Raw genomic sequence first — 20333 nt, 5'->3', positions numbered from 1 at the left:
AATCTCGACTACCAAAAAGAACCATTGTTCTCGGTGGTGATCTCCCAAGCTTCGAACTCCTCCTAAAAGGATCCGGTGTGGACCTAATTTTCACTCCACCATTATCTCTTGTAGCATTAGATGCCACAGTAGCCAAGTTTCCCACTACTGAGGCACTGCGATCGTTGGATATCGACGGCCGGGAGCCCGCTTGCTCACTTCCAAAAACCGCCGGCATCGGGGATTTCCGAAGCCCTGCACCGTAAACAAACTACTTTTCTCCATTTCCATATTTGGTTTAATTTCTGGGTGTCCTTCCCATAGCCAATTTTGATCCACGGGTGGGCGTTTACTTCCCACCTACCCGGCCTGCGCATAAGCATGCCCATGACACATTCGCCGAGCATTTCCTTATCCGCACGAAGGGACGCGCCTGATGGGAGATTTGGCAACTCCGCACAGGAATGTTTAGTACTTTACCCTTTACAAAACCACGGAATTTTGCAGTAATGTAGGGTAGACATAGACCATGATTCCATCAAGTTTGGTGGAAATCGCGCTATTGATAACAAAGTTAGTTTCCCCACTTGTTCTTATCTTCGCTTCCAATATTCTATGATGTACCAATAAAAATCCAAATTATTACAAGATCTTCCTTATTTTATTTAACTATTAAATAGGAAACAGGTAATTAGCCTTTTTGTCATTATTATAAAAATGATATTTTTCTTCCAAACAAAAAGTTTCGTAAAGGACACGTATAAAAACCTTAACTAAGCCTAAGAAATCAAATCAAGAAAATATAAAAAAAAAAACTCTTAATGCTAAATGGGCTTTAAATAAGATTCCTCGGACGATGATTTCGATCTGAAATTCGGAAATGAACTGAATTAAAAACTCCACAAACTTATTCCTTTCAGGACTACCTTTTGGCGACGTGTTCTGTTAGGCTAAGATTTATTGTTTCATCTTCGGGTGAATGCATAAGTAACTCGTCCAAACTTCGACAAACTTCAGTGAAAGTTGGTCTTTCCGTGGGTTTTGTACGCCAACACGAGCGCATAAGGTCATATCTGCGGAAAGGAAAGTAAAGTTCGGAACAATATCAATTGAGAATTCGCGGGAAGAATGTTTTTTGGAGCTAATTTTAGAGTTGCTGGTCTGATGTTGGCAAGGAGTTACTTACAGAGCTTCACTGCAGTTTTTGGGCTTTTCCATCCGGTAGCCAGCCTTCAGTAGTTTTAGGAGGCGATTAGTTGGTATGAGGGGGTATGGGGTACCGCCAAGGGTCACTATTTCGTATAATAGCACTCCATAGGACCATCTGGGAAAGAAAAGTTTAGTAAAGTTAGTGGGTGGTCAGTGGGGCCAAGGTCGTTTGTGGACTTACACATCACTTTGGCTAGTGTACACCTGATGGGTCATAGATTCCAGCGCCAGCCATTTGATAGGTAACTTCCCATTTCCAGTCTTCTTGTAGATGTTCTCCTGATATATGTCGCGGCTCAAGCTGGAGGTAGAGTCAAATTTGATGTTTATGAAGTCAAAAGTACTCAGCGAACAAGTGAAAGTACTCGGCGTACTACGCTTACTCACTCACATATTTGTGTACTCACCCGAAATCTGCGATTTTAACGCTTTTATCCTCGCTCACTAGCACGTTTCTGGCTGCCAGGTCCCTGTGTACAACTTTGTTCTTCGATAAGAATTCCTGGAAGAGAATCAAATATCCTTTGAATATAAATCCTCTCATCGCATGATACAATGGAATCTCTGCCTGGATCAAGTTGCGTGAATATAAGTGCCTAATCTACATTTTTTATTTCAATCTGCGACGAAAACTTTCGTTGTCGATACATCTTTAAATCCTTGAAATATTCTTCCTCAATTGAATATAACCAGAGGATTGAGGTTTGTTGATTTTCTAGGAATGGATATTCGTATCAGAAAAGGACTCGAAAAACGGATTGGCACATTGGCAGAATTATTTCGTTGCTATCCTGATTGCCTTCTTCCCAGAAATTATTTTGTGACATGCGTTAGGATACTTGGATGTTGATTTAATCCTTATCCAAACTCAAAAGAAGGTAAGGAAAGCACATTCTGGACAAGATACGAGGGTGAAGATAGGTCGAAAGATAAGTTCTGTGGTGTGGCGTTTAGCATGGATGAATGGTCATGATATGTCCTAGAATTGCAACCTTGAAGATAGGATGTGGCTGGATCCTACATCGATATCTATTTAAAAAAAATCTTATCACGCCTATGGATAGCTATTAAGAAAATGGTTTGTGGGTCAAGGTGGCTCTTAGCTGGGATTTGGCCTCAGTGCAGAATTGAAAGCTATTTATGATGATGGTGTTGGAGAAATCTCAGAACATATGAATTCCCTTTATATGTAGGTATTAGCTCAGCTTTAGTAAGAGTATAGTGGAAAAACCTGTAGTGGGCCATTGTGTAAACCTACAAAGGTCCAACAAAAATTACACAAATGTACTGTAGCAGAAAAGTCGATTATTAGGTATGACCGGATTAGTCAGGCAATAGTGGATTCACAAAAGAAAAGATACTTCCTATAAGAAACCGGACAAAAGGAAGAGAATTATCAAGTCCCTTAAGGAGCTTTCAACACTTTGAAACTGGGAAAATCTTGTTAAATTTAAAATAATAATAATAAACCGCCGTAGCCGGTCCCAAGCCCGGTTGTGAAAGGAGGAGGGATGGATAGCTTCAGTCTGAATGGCTTTACGCCACCGCAGCGTCTCAGGAGGTAGGTGAGAAAAGTGCAGGAATTTTGCAGTCTTGTAAATTACTCACTGAGCTATCCCCACACCTGGCAGTTAGGTATAAAATGCAAAATTCATATATGAGAAGAAGAAGACATTTGAGGTCCGGCATGGATAACCGGCGGGAGTCGTTTGACTTGGTGACTGGGTCAGGCTCCCGTAATGCCGCTAATTGCGGGGCGGTTCGGCGTCTAGGCGTCACGACGACCAGGAGCATTACTCTGCCTGCTGCAGTTGTTTCGTCACAATCTGTGGCGACTACTGCAGCAGGTTCGCGTAGGCAGCGGATGAAATGGACTGAAGAAATGAATGTCTTATCATCCGTTCCTACTACGAAATAACGTCGGGGGCGGGTAAAACATCTTGCCGCTCTTTGTTGCACCAGAGATTCGTCGAGCGTTTTCCGCAATTCGCGCACGTGACTGTGCAGCGAGTCGCGGACCAGTACCGCTTTATTACTCCCCGTGACACAATCCCGGCCACCATCAGGGAGAGTGTTCGACTTGAGGTCATCGGGGAAACTGGTGACCGAGAGTCAATGGCGAGAGCTGAGGTTTCCACTGAGGTGTATAGAATTCTTGGATATGGATCCTTTGCTTCTCTTTCTTCTTTTTCTTCAGCCTTTGTCCGGTTCACAAGCGGGGTTGGCTCGTCGTGATCGGTTTGGCTCTATCGAATGCCTGATCTGCGGGTAATTTCGAGGCTTTTAAATCCCCATCCAGCGTATCAAGCCACCGTTGTTTAGGCCTGCCTTTGGTCGTTTACCATCGAATTCAATGTTCAGACCAATCTTGGCAAGTGAATTCTCGTTGGCACGAATTGCGTGACCATACCATCGAAGGCGCCTCTCTCGCAAATTTTCCACGATCGGTGCAACCCCATAACGATCGCGGATGTCCTCATTTTGGATGCTATCAAAACGTGTCACGCCACTAGTCCAACGTAACATTTTCGTCTCCATTACCGCAAGACGCCGCTCATTGCCTTTTATAGTTGGCCAACACTCAGAGCCATAGAGAGCAACAGGACGGACAACATTGCGGTAAATTTTAGATTTGAGACGTTCGTTGATACGTCAATCACAAAGAACACCAGTTGTGGAACGCCACTTCATCCAGGTTGCGTTAATGCGTGAATCAATTTCATAACGCAGTTCTTCATTGGCTGATAGCGTCGACCCGAGATATTTAAATCGCTCAGTTCTGGACAGATCACTGCCGCTGACAGTGATTGTGCCTGTTTCATGGGGATCGGTCGTCAAAAATTCAGTTTTGTTTAGATTCAACCTGAGACCGTGTTGCATGAGGCGATCATTCCATTTTTGGACAAGTGCTCGAAATCTTTTTTGCTATCAGATGCGAGGAAAACATCATCTGTATAAAGCAGTGTGTAGGGCGCTGGACGTTGGATATCCCGTGTGACGGTGTCCATAACAAGAACAAAGAGGAGTAGTGAGAGGGCGCTTTCTTGATGAACACCAACAGAGATACGAAGAGATATTATAATTCCGCAGTTTTTGGCAAGTCCTGCTTGATTCACGGTTATTTCAACGATTCCGCGAATACGGTTGTCAAGAATGCGTTCAAAAATCTTCATGGTATGGGAAAGTAATCGGATCGGACGGTAATTTGAATATTTTGCTGGACTACCTTTCTTTTCCATATTGCAACAGTGGTACTTTCTTGCCAGTCAGATGGTGTTCTTCCTTCCTGAATAACCCGATTAAAGAATTCACTGAGCGACAATGTTGGCTCCCAGCTCTTCGCTTTCCAGAGTTCAGATGCGATGTCGTCAGGTCCTGTGGCTTTCCCCGATTTCATTCTTTTTATTGCCTCCTCGATTTCAGTTGCGCTGACAGGTGGAACTGGTCCAAATGTCGGCAATGATTGTGGAATTGGAGGATGAGCAAATTCCTTTGCATAGACCAGGTATTACCAGGCTCCATGCATCTCCAGCAACTCCGGGAATTCTATCTTAAATCAGTGATGAGATTGCATCTCGGCTGTGTGCTGATATGTCGCCGCTGCAACTACAATCACTTGTGTATTGTAGTGCAGTTGCGGCTATCAGATTGCACGGTCAGAAGATTCGCTTTCATCTGATTGGTTTGAGTGACCAAAGAGATCCACCATGGAAAATTCGTCTGGAACGTCGGCGGGATTCACTAAGGCAGGACATTGCTAGACTGATTCAGATCAGCACTGGCAATGCCAGCAGACGAGTGAAGAATAAAGTGCAGAGGGTTTACCGGAACTATGCCGTGCCCAGTGAGACACCTGTAGTTGAAATTCTGGACACACTAAAGCAGAAACTTTCTGTGATATGCAGTCGGTTACGACGGGGATGGCGAAAGTCATTCTAGACGTGTCCAGAATGCAACATACGCGAGGAACTAGCGGAACTTTTCCAGATCTCTCAACGAATCCTAATAGAGCGTCCAGACAGTGCAGTTTTCAGTAACGGAAGCGAAAGAATATTGTCGTGGACTTTCGGGGTTACTCACCCAGCATGCTGAGCATGCTGAGTGGATCACCGCCGAAGGTACCTACCATGTCAATACGCCTAGCATAAATTTTGCGGATGTTACTGAAGAGGAAATTCGTCGAGTCATAAACAGCTCGAAAAACTGGAGGGTCGAGGTCTGGATCGAGTGCAGAATTTCTGCTATAAGAAATTTATCAGCGTACACAGTCGGTTGGTATACAGCATAAATGACGTCATGAGTCGGCCGGAGGAATTTGCACCCTTCCTCACTGCGGGGATTACCTACCTTATCCCTAAGAAGGACACGGTGCAGGACCCCGCAGATACAAGACCGATTATTTGCTTACCAACCCTCTACAAATTCATAACGTCTATTATTAGTGGAAGGGTCAATGCGCACCCCGAGACCAATAACATTCTGTCCGAGGAGCAGAAGGGCTGCCGAGTTGGGTCAAGGGGTTGCAAAGAGCAACTCATTATCGACTTGGTAATTGTAGGACAAGCAACTAAAGGCTAAAGAAACCTCTTTAGTTGCTATATCGATTATGCCAAGGCTTTTGATAGTGTCCCGCATACCTGGCTAATCGATGTCCTACATCTGTATCGCATTGATCCGAAACTAATAAAGTTTTTGGCGACAGTCATGGAAGGGTGGCATACCTCCTTATCAGTGCGTATATCTGAGGGTGCTAATACCTCAGAGCTCATCCGTATACGGAGGGGTATCTTCCAGGGGGATTCATTGAGTCCCCTTTGTTTTTGTATGGCACTGAACCGCATTTCATGGTTACTGAATGAAGCTAGAGGGCCTGGTTTTGCAATATAGTATGGCCTAGGGGCTAAGTGCGAACTGACACACTTGATGTACTTAGATGACATCAAACTGTATGCTGGTACTGACGACCATCTTAGAAGTCTGTTGCGAATAATAGATATGTTCAGCCGTGATATTCGGATGGAGTTTGGATTAAACAAGTGTCGAATCCAAGCTATCCGCAAAGGTCACCACGAGCCGCATGCTGGACATAGCATTGGTGATCTCCACATCGAAGCTATGAGTGGGTCAGACTTCTACAAGTACCTAGGAATTCTGCAAGGAACCGATGCTTGAGTTGGTGATCTGAACGGTGCTCTGAAGGGTCAATCAGCGTACTGAGTGAAGTTAATCATTGTGATGTTGAACTTTAATAGATCGTGATGTGGCAATGCGCAATTTATAATTAATCCAATAACCGGCTACACAAGAGAGCGGGTCTAGTAAGGAATTAATTCCTGACGGGATTCTGACTGCAAAATTCCGCTCCAGGTTAAGGATCATCACAATTTTACAGCGCTATGAAACACAGGCACAAATATTAGTAGTTATAAAAGGACTCTTCACACAGAAGAGTGCACGACTGCAAGAAGCGATCTTGGTTGGATTATTGTCATAACAGCGAATCCGGTACTCTGGTACTCTAGGGACTCAGTAAGATGTAGGTTCAAGGGACATAGGAGCCCATCGTTTCCCAAGAAGTCGGAAGGTTCCTAGACGGAATTTTCTGGTGAGGCCTCGAAAACTGCTAGTTCAGACGCACTTCCCCGCCGGCGAGGAGGACTGTGAGTCGGAGCTTCGCTAGGAGAGTATACAGTCTCAATTGTGTGGACTTATCAAATCGGTGATTACCGAGGATAAAAGTAGCTGCGAATCTCCGGGTTCATAGATTTATCGGAGCTGCGTTATTTCGGGTACCTAACAAATTTTAGGAGAGGCGCGATTAAAGATGATTATGGAGAGAACGCCTGTCTCCAAGTGTACTCCTGCATTAAAGGCTAATCCACAGGAACCGCTATTCTTGAGGTAATTAGCACGGTTGAGCGGTCGCTACACTACAAGCAGTATACTCTAGCTGTCTTCCTGGATATCGAGGGAGCATTCAACAACGTTAGTATCAAAGCCATCAAGGTAGCTCTAATCAAAATAGGATTGGACAGATGGCTTACGCAATGGATAGTATCCATGATAATAACTAGGATAATCTAGGATAGCAACTTGACCAGAGCCATGAGCGGAGGTACGCCTCAAGGTGGCGCCATTTCTTCGGTGCTCTGGTTAATGGTGATCAACGAAATCTTACGCATAATGGACAGGAACATGGTGAAGGTGGTGGCGTATGTCAGGACTTGGTGATATTGGTGTCAGAGATATTTCCCTCGGTTATGAATGAAATCGTAAAGGGGGCGTTGGGAAAAGTGTGCCTTCAGGTTGCAAGATGCAGAGTCGGCGTAAATCCGACCAAAACGGAGCTGACTATATTCACTACCACGACAAGGGTGCTCCAATTCCAACTCCCGCGGCTAAATAAGTAAAGATTGATTCCAACCTCCAAAGTAAAGTGTGATCCTGGATCTTAAGTTATATTCGAGACTGAAAATAGGACTGAGGGTTAAGAAGACCTTCATAGTCTTCAATGCCTGCACCTTTGTGAGGAAATGGAGTCCCCCTCCAAGGATGGTTCTCTGGATGTACACAGTCGTGATTCGTCCCACTCCATCGTATGGTTCTATTATGTAGCGTACAGTGCTGTTAGACTACGTGACTCCGCATGTTGGACAGCGAAGTCCTGTTGCCTATATTGCAGGTATTGAAGCCGGAGCGTATGGTCAGCCAACGTTGCAGTTTGTGACCGTTATTATTGAAGTAGTGTTCAACTAGGAGATGTGTCTGGGATCAGGATCGGATAGGATCAAAGTGTTGGTTGGAATAATAAAGGGAAAGGGTAGAGGGAGGGAACGGGCACAGGTAGTTTCGATTGAAGCAATGGTAACCTCTAGCGATTTTAGGGTTGCGAGAAATTTATGGTAAACCAGTGTTCCGGTGCCTCTGACGAGGTATGAAGGTGTTTGTTAGGATGGCATCCGTTTGTGTGGAAATTTGGAAAAGTGGGTTTGTACCGGTTTTGCAACCTGGGTTCAAATAGCTGGATTGGGTTGTAGCCCATAGAGCAGCGTTTCTATTCATTTCCTGGCGAACTCATCCGCTGCCCCATTGCCTTTTGATTTAGTACAGCGTATTATTGTATGAGCCAAATGTACTTAATTTTTACAGGCATTTCCAATCTATTCTTTAGTTCCAATGGGTGAAACTAAGTGCCATGATAACCACCTAGTTAGGGTTGTGAGGTTCTGTCTTCTAAAGTTCGCTTGTAGGTTAAAGTAGGTACAGCTATCTATGGCGTATAATTCCCACTGAAAAATATTGGTACGTTTACTCATTGGCCGAAAGTACTTTTTCTCGGACTATTGAATTTTGCCCCTGCTCCCTCTATTACGTGCGACCTGTCGGTGTACTAAGTAATCAGTTCTTGGTTCAAGCCGTAGGTCACTGCTTAGAATACGGCTGTCAATTTTTTTATCGAAATAAACCTTCATTGTCATGGAATCTTTCGATCCCAGTAATTTGGAACACTGCCTAGGAAGAAGGTCAACTTCCTTCCCATCCCATCCCATTTTCATTTAGTAATTATTCCATTACTTAAATTATTGACCGGAACATTTTTCTTCTAATTGCATTCCATCGGACGCATTTAGCGTAACGGCTCGATACAGGTAATAGAGAATTTTTTGCCTAAGCACGGGGAGAATGAAGTGGTCAGGGGAAAATGGTTCATGAAAAGGCTTCATGGCTCTGTATGGCTCTAATTCCGGTGTTTGAGAAGGGTTTTGACTTTTAGCACTTTTGCGGTCATGAAAACAGTTTTAAATATATGAGAATAATACTGTTATTCTATTGACAGTGAATTTTGTAGTTCTTTCGTAATTTTAGTGTCTTTCGGTATTTGAGTTTAGTTTTTCAATATGAAATTAAGCAAAATATGAAAAAAAAAAGTATAATCTCCAAGATTTGTCTGTGCTCTAGTGGAGTTCTTGGGGTTGTAGTGGATGACAAATGATGTTGAAATTGTTGAGGCGTGGGGTTGTTTTGCAGTCAGTTAATCAAGAGCTTATGAAGCATATCCAGAATTTTAAATCACAAATGGAGACACTCCTGGCTTCATGCGGGGAAGCCTAGGAAAGTAAAGAATAATCGACTATTTGTGTTAAAAAGCCGTGATTCGAATTCAATGCACGATTCATCTGGTCCGGTGATAGCAATTTGTTAGTGAAATGCCTTTACTTTGGTATTCCTGTAGTGAACGCCACATATTTGTTGATATTATTCTTTTCCTTTTTGAAGCAAAATATGAAAGGCGGAGTAGTCGGCATTGGGATCCTTAACTGATGATCCCTTTATAAAGCCCGAATATACATTATGCAATTGAAACATTTCTGATGTGAATGCTCTAAGGACAAGACGCACTTATTGCACGTTAATATATCAGAGTTCGAATTATTTCTGGAAGAAAAACCGGTACTCGTTTGATCACTGAAGTTAAGCACTATTGGGTGCAGTTAGTATTAAGATGGGGGACCAAATTATCTTTATTTCGATTTTTGAGCTAATTGTGGACTAGATTTAGATTTGTGTAAACTAAAAATTTTCATTGCGAATGTGATGATGAGAGTGATATCTCGAAGGTTTTAAAGATATTTCCCATACAGAGAGAGGTCGGTTGGAAAATTAGCTAAAAATAACAATAATAATAACTTCCTTCCAAATTAAACTTACCATTCCAAGTGCTATCTGTTTCGCCATCTGCAATAAATCACCACTAGTAAGTCGGTCATTTTTCCCCCCACCTCCCCCATCAACAATTGGCTTTCCTTCTTCCCCGGTATGTATATTGTCTAATATTTTCGGAGTAATTAATTTATAATATCCGTGATTTTCGATTGCAATTGGTGAGCCGCTTTCATTAACGGCCAGCATTCGAATTCTACATTTGCAGCCTTTTATCTCAATTTTATTATTGTATTTAGTCTCGAATTCATTCGTTTTAAGGCACTCATTTTTCGGTATGATATCGACTTGGCATTTACAAGAACTTGTGCATTTCGTAGTCAGTTCGTAGGCGTTATTTACAACAATATTTGTGGGGTAGGCGCTATCGTCATGATGTTCCTTTTCGCTGATTCCGGATGGGGATGCTAATATGTGAGGTGACGATTCGTTAGTGTTTTGGTTGCTGATATTTTTGTAGCTTATAGATATTTTATCGATGAAGGATGTATCGAAGTTGAAGATTGATTCGGGTTGTTTGTCATCCATTAATTTCGCTATGCAACAATCCTCAATATCGTTTTGCACAAGTTGTTTGCTTTGATGGTAGTGCCATTCGGATCTGTGAAATAATAGTGAAAAAAATCAGCTGCAGTAAATAGGATCTAAAAACATTTAAAGTGAGTTCACTGTATGGTTTCAAACAATTTAAATTTTAAGATTTGAAAAGAAAAGACTAGCGGCATGGTACTCTTCAGATTGTATTGATACACTTCCATCTAATCAGTTGGGTTTCCACCATGAATCCAAACAAGGATGAGAACCCCTATGGATTGTGTTGTCCTGTACCGAAAGGACAATAAATGCAAAAGCTTAAAAAACATGGTCAAAAGGGCTGAAGAAAGTACTGCCAGTTTCAATGAAGGGTGAATTTCAACTGGTGGGGAAAATCAGGTGTCGTTCGGCTTCAGGCGGAATGGAGTTCCAGATTGAGGTGTTGTATGTTTCGTCCATTGTCCGGGTAGCTTCGATGTTCCCAGTTCTACAGCGAGCGTCTACATGATCCAGCTGTCATTCTAAAGTGAAAAAAACTATTTTATTGATCGGACGTCGGATGCTGTGGATAGTCCGCTTGAGAATGTTGATGAATATGGGGGGGGGTCACTAAAAATTCTTTTCTCTTAGGTACTACTCAGGTAGTCCATACGTGCAGAACTGCTACTTCCATTTATATTAAAATAAAATGGCATATGGGTCGGCGGACCTAAAATTTGGGAAAATGGCTGGAAAATAAAAAATCTTTTGAAAAACTTTGAACGTTAGTTTCGAGGAGGAAAAGACCTGTATCGGTGTGTGGACTGGAGGGTCTGGAAGCTAGTAAATCGGTTGGGGGACCAAGAATCTGGGACAACGGCTCAAAAAATGAATCCGCCAGAGGTATATAAGCTGGTATTGCAACGTCAGCAAGACTTGCTGTTCAGCGCATTCAACGCTTGTCTGAAAGAGGACGTTTCTTATTGCTGCTAGAAGAGCGGGGAGGCTTGCGCTGATCAGGGGGGAAAGGCGACTTTGCAGTGTCATCTGCATACCGATTACTTTGGCCAAGAAAGTACTCAAAAAGCTCATCAGAAGTAGACTGCCGGAGATTTTTCTCCAAAATAGTTCGACTTCAGAGTAGGGAGACCCACAAGGGAAGACGAGCGGTCATTCTCGGGCTTAATGTCAGAAATGCCTTTAATTGCAGAAGATGGAAAGATATTCTAGGCACACTAGCCATTCTTACGGAATATCAGAGGAACCGCTCCTTGGTTTATGAGACCTATAGGGTTAGAGGAGGATAGGGATAACCATCCTAGGGCCAGACCTCCGCAACATTTCCAACGACAGTCTGCTGAGATTCAACATGCCAGAAGTGTCGGGCCTGGACGATTATGCAGGTGATGTGGGGGTACTTATTGTCAGATGCACTGTTGAACAAGTGAAAAGCAGATTTGGCATATTGATGTAACTGGTAAACGGATTGACGACTGTGATTGGTTTCAGCTTTCCGCTGGAAAAAAAACCAACGTAGTCATCCTGACTAAAAAGAGAATCTCCACCCTACGGGGCAAGTTGACAAGTCAATAATCGAGTCCAAAACCACCGGAGGTGTGGGCTGGTGGTTTTGGCTGGCAAGTATATCGAAAACGTCTTGCGCAAGTACAGAGGCGGAGAGCTTTGCGGGTGCGTTTGCCTATCCCAAAATCTCTGAACAGGCCATAATGATGATCGCGGGAGTGATTCCCGTTACCCTTCTTGTTAAGGAGTGTAAAAGCATATACGTCAGCAAGGGAGAAGGCTCAAGTGTGATGATTGCTACTGAAGAACGGCATAACAAGGAATTGAATGACTGGCAACACTCATTGCAAAACGAGATAAGATGTAGACGCAACATAGGTGCGTGGATGAATCGAAAGCATGATAAGACTCACTATTTCCGGTACGGTGGATATGGAAGATTTCAGCCTTATCTGCACAAGATTGGGAAGGCACCATCTCCTATGTACTTTATAATGGGGTTGTGGACGACGCCGATCACAGCTTTTTCTTGTGGGATTCGTCAATAACTTTATTTAAATACGGGGGAACTCTCTCCAGGCAACATTATCGAGGAGATGCTGAGGTGCTTTGTAAGGTGGAGCCGCGATTAGCATCACGTTCGGCTTCTCCTTGCTGTTAGGAAGATAGAGCTCGACTGGTGGAGGACCCGGATTGCTGGGGGTTCATTGAACTAACAGTTTCCTACTTCCCCTTCCTTCTCGTTGGGGAAAGGAATTCCTTGACTTGAAGGCTCCGCAAGATGGGAGGGCTAGCTGGAAGCAATGTGATAAACGGTTCCAGTCCAGTTCTCAGATGACGAGGAGGTGTTTAGTTGGAAGTCCGTGGGGTACCCTTGCGGGAGTCCAACACTCTATGCGTAAACGCCAGCACCTGCCTTATCACAAAGAGAAAACTTGCTTCAATCGCAGTTCCTTAATTATTTTCCTCCCCCATGTGTTGTTGATGTTCTTGGACTTGGCAATGTTATTTTCCCTGATGGCGTGTGCTGTTGCAGTCCTGATCCGTTTGTAGTATCCTCGGCTTTGCGACGTGGGCAGTATTTCATTAAAAAATTTTGAATGTTGCAAGCATAAAATTAAGAGAGCAAATCGTTCTTTGACCTTTCTGTCTGCTCATAAACTTGCCCTGATTATATATTATTAAATGCAGGGAAAGCGATTGTGCGAATGTGTATGCCGTTGGAAATGCAATTTGGTTTAATTCTTGCCTTTGCTGCACCGACTTTGAATTTTGAAGTTCAAGATCGTGGTCAGCAAGGGATTAGCGAAACCGAGACCGAGTGATAATGTTGGAGTTTTGATCAGCTGAATTCGGCGCGGAGATTCTTCTTGCCTATGGAGGAGTGGAGTTCTGGTGGCAGGGGTAGATTTCTGGTGGTTGGAGTGATTGTGTTATAGCTGTAGCAGCGACATATCGGCACTCAGCCGAGATTTAAGATAGAATTCTCGGAGTAACTGGAGATGTATAGAGGATAGGAATACCTGGTCTATGCATAGGATTCATTTCCGAGAATTCTATAAACGCTCTTTGGAATTCGTCCTGAATCTCAGCGGAGACTTCAACTGGACGGTGAAGGAGAATGCTTTACCGAGTACTGAAACTGTTGCCTGCAGTGTGGCGCGGTGTTGTTGATACGGTCGTCTCTGCTTCCATTGACTTTTGGTCATCAGTTTCCGCGGGGGGCGCTCAGAGGTGGCGGTGAGGAAAACGGGGCGGCAACCCTGTCGGTTGAGGAGAAGCTCCATAGTGGTGGCACCGAGAGCTGCTGTATTCACTTTGGCTTGCCGGCCGTGATGCAGTAGGTGAATGCTCCAAAGGCCTAATCAGGGCGATCAAACCCGAGTCTGCACGGGGACTCATCTGACGTGGCAATTTGGTCACGAAACCTCACCAGGGGTATACCGGTACCATGGGAATCGGGATAGCCTCTGGACTCTCATACTTCGGGTGAACTCCCGTTGTATGTGAGTACAGCTCGGTTGTTTGCGGTTGGCCCCCTAGTGGGAGCTTCATGGGGGTTGTTGGTTATGCTCAAGCGAAAAGAGATCTTCGGGCCTCGGCGTGGTGTTGCTTTTCAACACGGGTGCCGTATTTTTTAGGTCGGTAGAGATTTACGTATGTTTTGTGTCCACCAGTATGAATGCTAAGCCATGCACTTGGTATAGACTGGTACCGTTGTTGCTTGTCACAGCGGGGCTCTGATTGTGGTCACAAAATCAATCCGTGTCTTAAGAAAACCGTGGGATTAAGTCTCCACGACAGGTACCCACGTAAAACACTGAAGGACTCACCAGTTTCCGCGATGACCTAATGTCGAACACGTTCCCTGATGATGGCCGGGACTGTGTCGCTGCGAGCTATAAGGCGGTACTGATCTGTGACTGGTTGCACAGTCACGTGTGCGAATTGCGGGAAACGCTCGATGCATCTCTGGTGCAACAAGGGGAAGTAAGATGTTATACCTGCCCTTGCCGTTATTTCGTAGAAGGAGCGGATGATGAAGAGGTTCATCTCCTCAGTTCATTCCATCTGCTGCCTACGCGAACCGCTGAAGTGGTCGCCACAGATTGTGACGAAATAGCTGCAGCAGGCGGAGCAATACTCCTGGTTATGGTGGCACCTAGACGTCGAACCGCCCCATGATTAACGGTTTTGACACCGTGCTGTCCATTACGAGAGCTCGAATCAGTCACCAAGTCAGACGACTCCCGTCGGTTATCCGTACCGGACCTTAAGCAGGAATGAGAAACCATCTTCTCGTAGATTGACTTGCATTTTACATCTAACTGTCAAGCGTGATGATAGCTTTCTCAGTGAGTAATCTGCAAGACCACAAAGTGAAGGAAACTTTCCTCACCGACCCGTTGCGTACAGCCATTCGGAAGCTATCTATCCCTCCTCCTTCTCTCACAGCCGGACTTAGGACCGGCTATTTTATTTATAATTTAATATTTCAGCATTTCTTTTTCAATTACTATTGTATTTGTCGAGCCATTATTTTTTTATTTTCATCTTTCAGTTTTAGCTCGCGTTGGTAGGTTCGCGCGAATCCCCCTTTTTGAGGAATTTTCAGGATCTGGTGCGGACCTATGGACAGATTAAAAGGACAGGTGAATTTTTGTAAGATGACACGTGTGGGATCAAAGTGCTCAAGGGACACTCTCCATATTCCCGAGCCTGGCTAGCATAGGGATATGGCAACACGTGCCGATGGAACACTTCGATAGAGTTTCAAGATTTGCGGATGGACTTTCACTGTCAATTTCGCCAGCTTTTTAGGTTTTTGGGATAGTTCTCCTTCTTGGTCATCGCCGGCCACTCAAGATGGTCATCGGACCATCGCAATCTCATTTTGTCATTACAATGCTCTGTAGTCATAAGCAATATGGAGGTGAAAGCAATGATTCCCGCTTCCATGTTGGTTCCATCCGCGAGACGGGTACTTAGGGGGAAGATGTCAATATGGATTGGAGCACCCGTCCGATCTTATATTTCTTTCCTCATTCGAATCCTTAGGAGGGTGACCAATATTCGCCCAAATTGGCATCGTACGGACGATAGAAGGAAACTCACCGATGAAAAGCAAAAGATGAGAAATTATTTTCAGGTACGGAGAGTTGGGACTGTTCAATCTAGAGCTTTCCTTATTCATTCTCCAACGTTTATTAAGTCGATACTAATTAACCGCGCTCTAGAACTTGGCCTACATTTCTATTATTCTCTAGAACAACCTAGCAACAAGGAGCAATTCAATTAGTCCTAATAGTATCTAGTATTTTGCCCCCTCACAGTGGTGGCTTGAAATTTATTTTGGCATTTCCGTAATTGCCTCTTTTAGTTGTTCAAATCACGCTTCCTGCCACACTTACCTTAGGTAATCTAGCAAATTTCCTCGACTACAATACTCCGTGAGTAGGAGCATCTCCTTAATATTCTTCGTGCAATGGCCAATTATCCCGACAATATTTGGATGGTCGCCCACGAACTTCATCACATCGATTTCCCGCCGAAATTCTTTGATGTCTTCAATAGAAGGATTATCTGAAACATGAAGGATTGTATGCATATTTAACGAACGATTAGAGTCAATTAGATAGAATTTTCCGGGAATACTTTTAATAGCAAATTCAAAGATAGCTTTGGACCAATATACGAGTAACATACCTTTCAGCATTTTCACAGCGACGTCGCACTCTTTGCCAGTGTTGAGTTTTGCAATGCCTTTCCGCACTAGACCAAACGCTCCTTCGCCAAGGACCTCGTCAAGGAGCACAACATTGTCCCGGTCGATTTCCATAACATCATTGATGTAGAGCTTGTTCTCGAGTTGTTGTTGCAAAAGGTTGAGACGTTCGTTTGACGGCATAGTTTTCACAGGAAACTCAAAATTTGAGTTGGGATCAACAGGTGCTTTCTTCTCCAGCTCCTGTTCATGGAGAAAATCAATAGATTTGATTTAGGGATGCCAACGAATGGAAAGAGGAAGCAATTCTGAGTACGAAAGTAGCAGATTCTTTCGTCGACGAAGAGTTACTAAGCAATCGATTTTCCATTTGGAATTTTCCGTACAACTGAGGAACAGGGGAACTATTTCAAAAGGAACTTCATCAAGTCGTTGAAAGGGGATCTTTGAAAAAATGCGCATAGATTGTTTTACAGCTTCAGCGAAGAGTTTATGTTGTTCGATAGTAGACAAAGTTCAACAAGGATGGAAGAAAGGAACATAGGTACTGGGAAATATTTCTCTTTTTGTTTACGCTGAAACTTCATCAACGTAACTTGCTTCGTCTGAGTTTCAAGCAAGGGTGCTGAAAAAACAACTGTTGCCACTTGGTTTTCCCTCTAAAATAAACTAAGGGTAATGTATAGCATCAGGAAATTTCCTTTGGAATTCTAAAGTATGTAATTCGAAGAACTTTTGATACCGGAATGGTACTAAACAATGATCCAACTTCGATCCTTGGGCCAAGCACATGTACAAAGGGTTGTTCATTATGGGTAAAGAGGGTGCTAGCTCAGTTAACTTGGAACACTTTGGATATATTAAATGGCTGGTTACTGGCACACAATACACTTACCTCAAAGTACTTACAACGCTCCTGGTAGCGTTTCAGCTTGGCTCGTCGATTGCATACCAATATCATCACAAGAGCAGCAAATATTATGAACAGGATGGGAATCATGATGCTCGAGACTAGCTTCAAAGCGTAACTCTTTCCTGTAATGGATTCTGGATATGTTATAATTAAAACGCGGCGCAAATTAATTTCATCTTCAAACAAGTAATTAGAGTTCATTGTTTTGTTAATGATGGGGTTTGTCTGAGGGTACAGTCATTTCTGGGTCTTGGTCTAGACGGAAGCCATGCATTCTTCTTCTCAACGGAAGGCATTCATGAATCTCTAATTTGTATGGATAAAGATAGTAAGATTTGAAATCCGGAATCACCGCATGGAAACGGAAAAATTGATGAATGAGATGTGAAAAAACCGCAAAAAAAAAAAACGAAGGGTTGGAGAGCTTTCTGCAAGGCAAATTGTTAACCATAATATGTTTAGTCCAACGGGTTTAAGTTATAGAGCTGGTGGTTTCCACCCCATTATACCAAAGTTGGAAAGGGACTTTCATACAATCAAAAGTGAATCTTAAAGGATCAATAGAAACGACCCGGAAATAAATTTTGGGATATTTGGTTTAATCCTGAAATGTATCGTCTTTATGCATGGAAGATTCTGCTAAATCAGGTCATACAACAGGAACAAAAAACAAGTTTGGAACGGAAGGGCCAGTTTTTCAGGTACAAAAGATTTGTGGCTTTTTTATGAGAGAAGCATTTGGCGCACAATTTGTACGTATCTAGAAATTCGATTTCGTCCTCTTTTCCGCTCCAACTTCTTACAGCTCCTAAGCAGGAGTCAACTGTCAAAATTTGACTAGGAATAGTGCGATTTCCACTAAACTTGGAAGTATCATGCTCTACATTGTGTTTCAATGGTGAACTTAAGGGGATTTTTAAGATAATTTCTAAAAGCAATAGCCATCATCACCATCATCAACGGCGCAACAACCGGTATCCGGTCTAGGCCTGCCTTAATAAGGAACCCCAGACATCCCGGTTTTGCGCCGAGGTCCACCAATTCGATATCCCTAAAATCTATCTGGCATCCTGATCTACACCATCGCTCTATCTCAGGCAAGGTCTGCCTCGTCTTCTTTTTCTACCATAGATATTACCCTTATGTAAGACTTTCCGGGCTGGATCATCCTCATCCTTACGGATTAAGTGATCCGCCCACCGTAACCTATTGAGCCGGATTTTATCCACAACCGGACGGTCATGGTATCGTTCATAGATTTCGTCGTTATGTAGGCTACGGAACCGTTCATCCTCATGTAGGAGGCTAACAATTCTTCGAAGGATTCTTTTCTCGAACACGGCCAAGAGTTCGTAATTTTTCTAGCTAAGAACCCAAGTCTCCGAGGAATACATAAGGACCGGCAAGTAAGAACTTTGACCCTATGGTGAGACGTTTTGAACGGAACAGTCTTTGTAAGCTGAAATAGGCTCTGTTGGCTGCCAACAACCGTACGCGGATTTCATCATCGTAGCTGTTGTCGGTTGTGATTTTCGACCCTAAATAGAAGAAATTATCAATGGTCTCAAAGTTGTAGTCTCCTATCTTTATTCTTCCCGTTTGACCAGCGCAGTTTGATGTTGTTGGTTGGTTGGTTTTTGGTGCTGACGTTGCCACCATGTATTTTGTCTTGCCTTCATCGATGTCCAGCCCAAGATCTCCCGCCGCCTGCTCGATCTGGATGAAGGCAGTTTGTACGTCTTGGATTGTTCTTCCCATGATGTCGATATCGTCAGCATAGGCATTGGTAGTTGGGTGGACTTAAAGAGGATCTTGCATTTACCTCAGCATCATGGATCACTTTCTCCAGGGTCAGATTAAACAGGACGCATGATAGGGCATCCCCTCGTCGTATGCCCTTGTTGATGTCGAATGGTCTTGAGAATGATCCTGCTGCTTTTATCTGGCCTCGCACATTGGTTAGGGTCAGCCTACTTAGTCTTATCAATTTCGTCGGGATACCGAATTCTCTCATGGCCGTGTACAATTTTACCCTGGCTATGCTATCATAGGCGGCTTTAAAGTCGATGAATAGATGGTGCAACATATTTCAACAATTTTTCCATCGCTTGCCGCACAGAGAAAATTTGATCTATTGCTGATTTGCCTGGAGCGAAGTCTCTTTGGTATGGCCCAATGTAGTTGACATATGGGCCTATCCGGCCTAGCAGGATAGCGGAGAATATCTTATAGACGGTGCTCAGCAATGTGATACCTCTATAATTACTGCACTGTGTGATATCTCCCTTTTTATGTATGAGACAGATAATGTCTCTTTACCAGTCGTCAGGCATTGATTCGCTGTCCCACACCTTGAACTCAAGTTGATGAACCACTTGGTATAATTGGTCGCCTCCATATTTAACTAATTTGGCTGTAATTCCATTGGCTCCTGGCGACTTAGGTGATTGTGATTCTTTGAGAGCCAACGTATCGCCTGGATATGGGTTCCTTCCCTACTTGGTTGTTTAAATCCCCAAGTAAGGTTTTGATATCATATCTGGGACAGGCTTCCAGGGTTCGTTCTACTGTTTCGTAGAAAATATCCGTCTCCGACTCTGCAGTCTCCTCTGTAGGGGCGTGAACGCTTCTGAGGCTTATATTTCTAAATTTTCCTCAGAAGCGCAGGATGCATAGCCATCCGCTTATGTTTTCAAAGCCGATAACAGCAGGTTTCATTTTTTGGCTGACTAAGAAACGTACTCCTATAGTAATTTACCATTACTAATTTTATTTGAGCGGATATCGATATGGAAGGTATTTCGAATCCTAGACATTATATGTATAGTGGCAGCTTTGCGATTTTTTGTTAGATCTTTTTCCGGTTGGGTAGCTTGTGAGAATGGAATAATCACTTTCCAGCCCCTACAACCCTCCCTTTTGCGTAAAATATCAGAACTAAAGCCAGCTTTGGAAAATACTAATCGAGACTTTTCATGTAGGGTCATCGTTTGTACCATTGTAAGTTGATCATGTCAGATAGTATCGATGTCGTCGTAGGCTTCCTCGTTAACTCCAAATACAGATGTCAGTACCTTCCCCAGTAATCTTCTTTGGAACCTAGTTGGTATACTCAGAAGCTTGTCAATCTTGCGAGAAAGATCTCTTTGCTTGAAGGACGGGTTGTCTGACTTAACGCTTCAGTGTCGGAACACATCTTTCTTGTCATGTCAAGCACTTCTATATCCTGATGGTCTTTCAACATAGCAT

The 20333-nt window shown here is 43.5% G+C and overlaps 1 protein-coding gene across 1 annotated transcript in view; it reads right to left on the bottom strand.

Moving 5' to 3' along the window:
• Window positions 1-618: 618 nt before the first annotated feature.
• LOC119647224 (tyrosine-protein kinase receptor torso) overlaps window positions 619-20333 on the bottom strand; it is a 108572-nt gene continuing 88857 nt past the window's right edge. The window contains exons 8-16 of the mRNA XM_038048056.1: window positions 17067-17206; window positions 16153-16414; window positions 15858-16029; window positions 9898-10510; window positions 1596-1690; window positions 1370-1489; window positions 1166-1303; window positions 906-1052; window positions 619-846 (exon numbers count right to left, since the gene is read on the bottom strand). Of these exons, the coding sequence (XP_037903984.1) occupies window positions 804-846; window positions 906-1052; window positions 1166-1303; window positions 1370-1489; window positions 1596-1690; window positions 9898-10510; window positions 15858-16029; window positions 16153-16414; window positions 17067-17206 (1730 nt within the window). The 3' untranslated portion in view covers window positions 619-803. The remainder of the gene's footprint in view (window positions 847-905; window positions 1053-1165; window positions 1304-1369; window positions 1490-1595; window positions 1691-9897; window positions 10511-15857; window positions 16030-16152; window positions 16415-17066; window positions 17207-20333) is intronic.

This window comes from Hermetia illucens, chromosome 1 (assembly GCF_905115235.1).
Source record: "Hermetia illucens chromosome 1, iHerIll2.2.curated.20191125, whole genome shotgun sequence".
Lineage (NCBI taxonomy): Eukaryota > Metazoa > Arthropoda > Insecta > Diptera > Stratiomyidae > Hermetia > Hermetia illucens.
The sequence above is the reverse complement of the archived record's forward strand: the minus strand, read 5'-3'. Positions and strand labels throughout refer to the sequence as shown.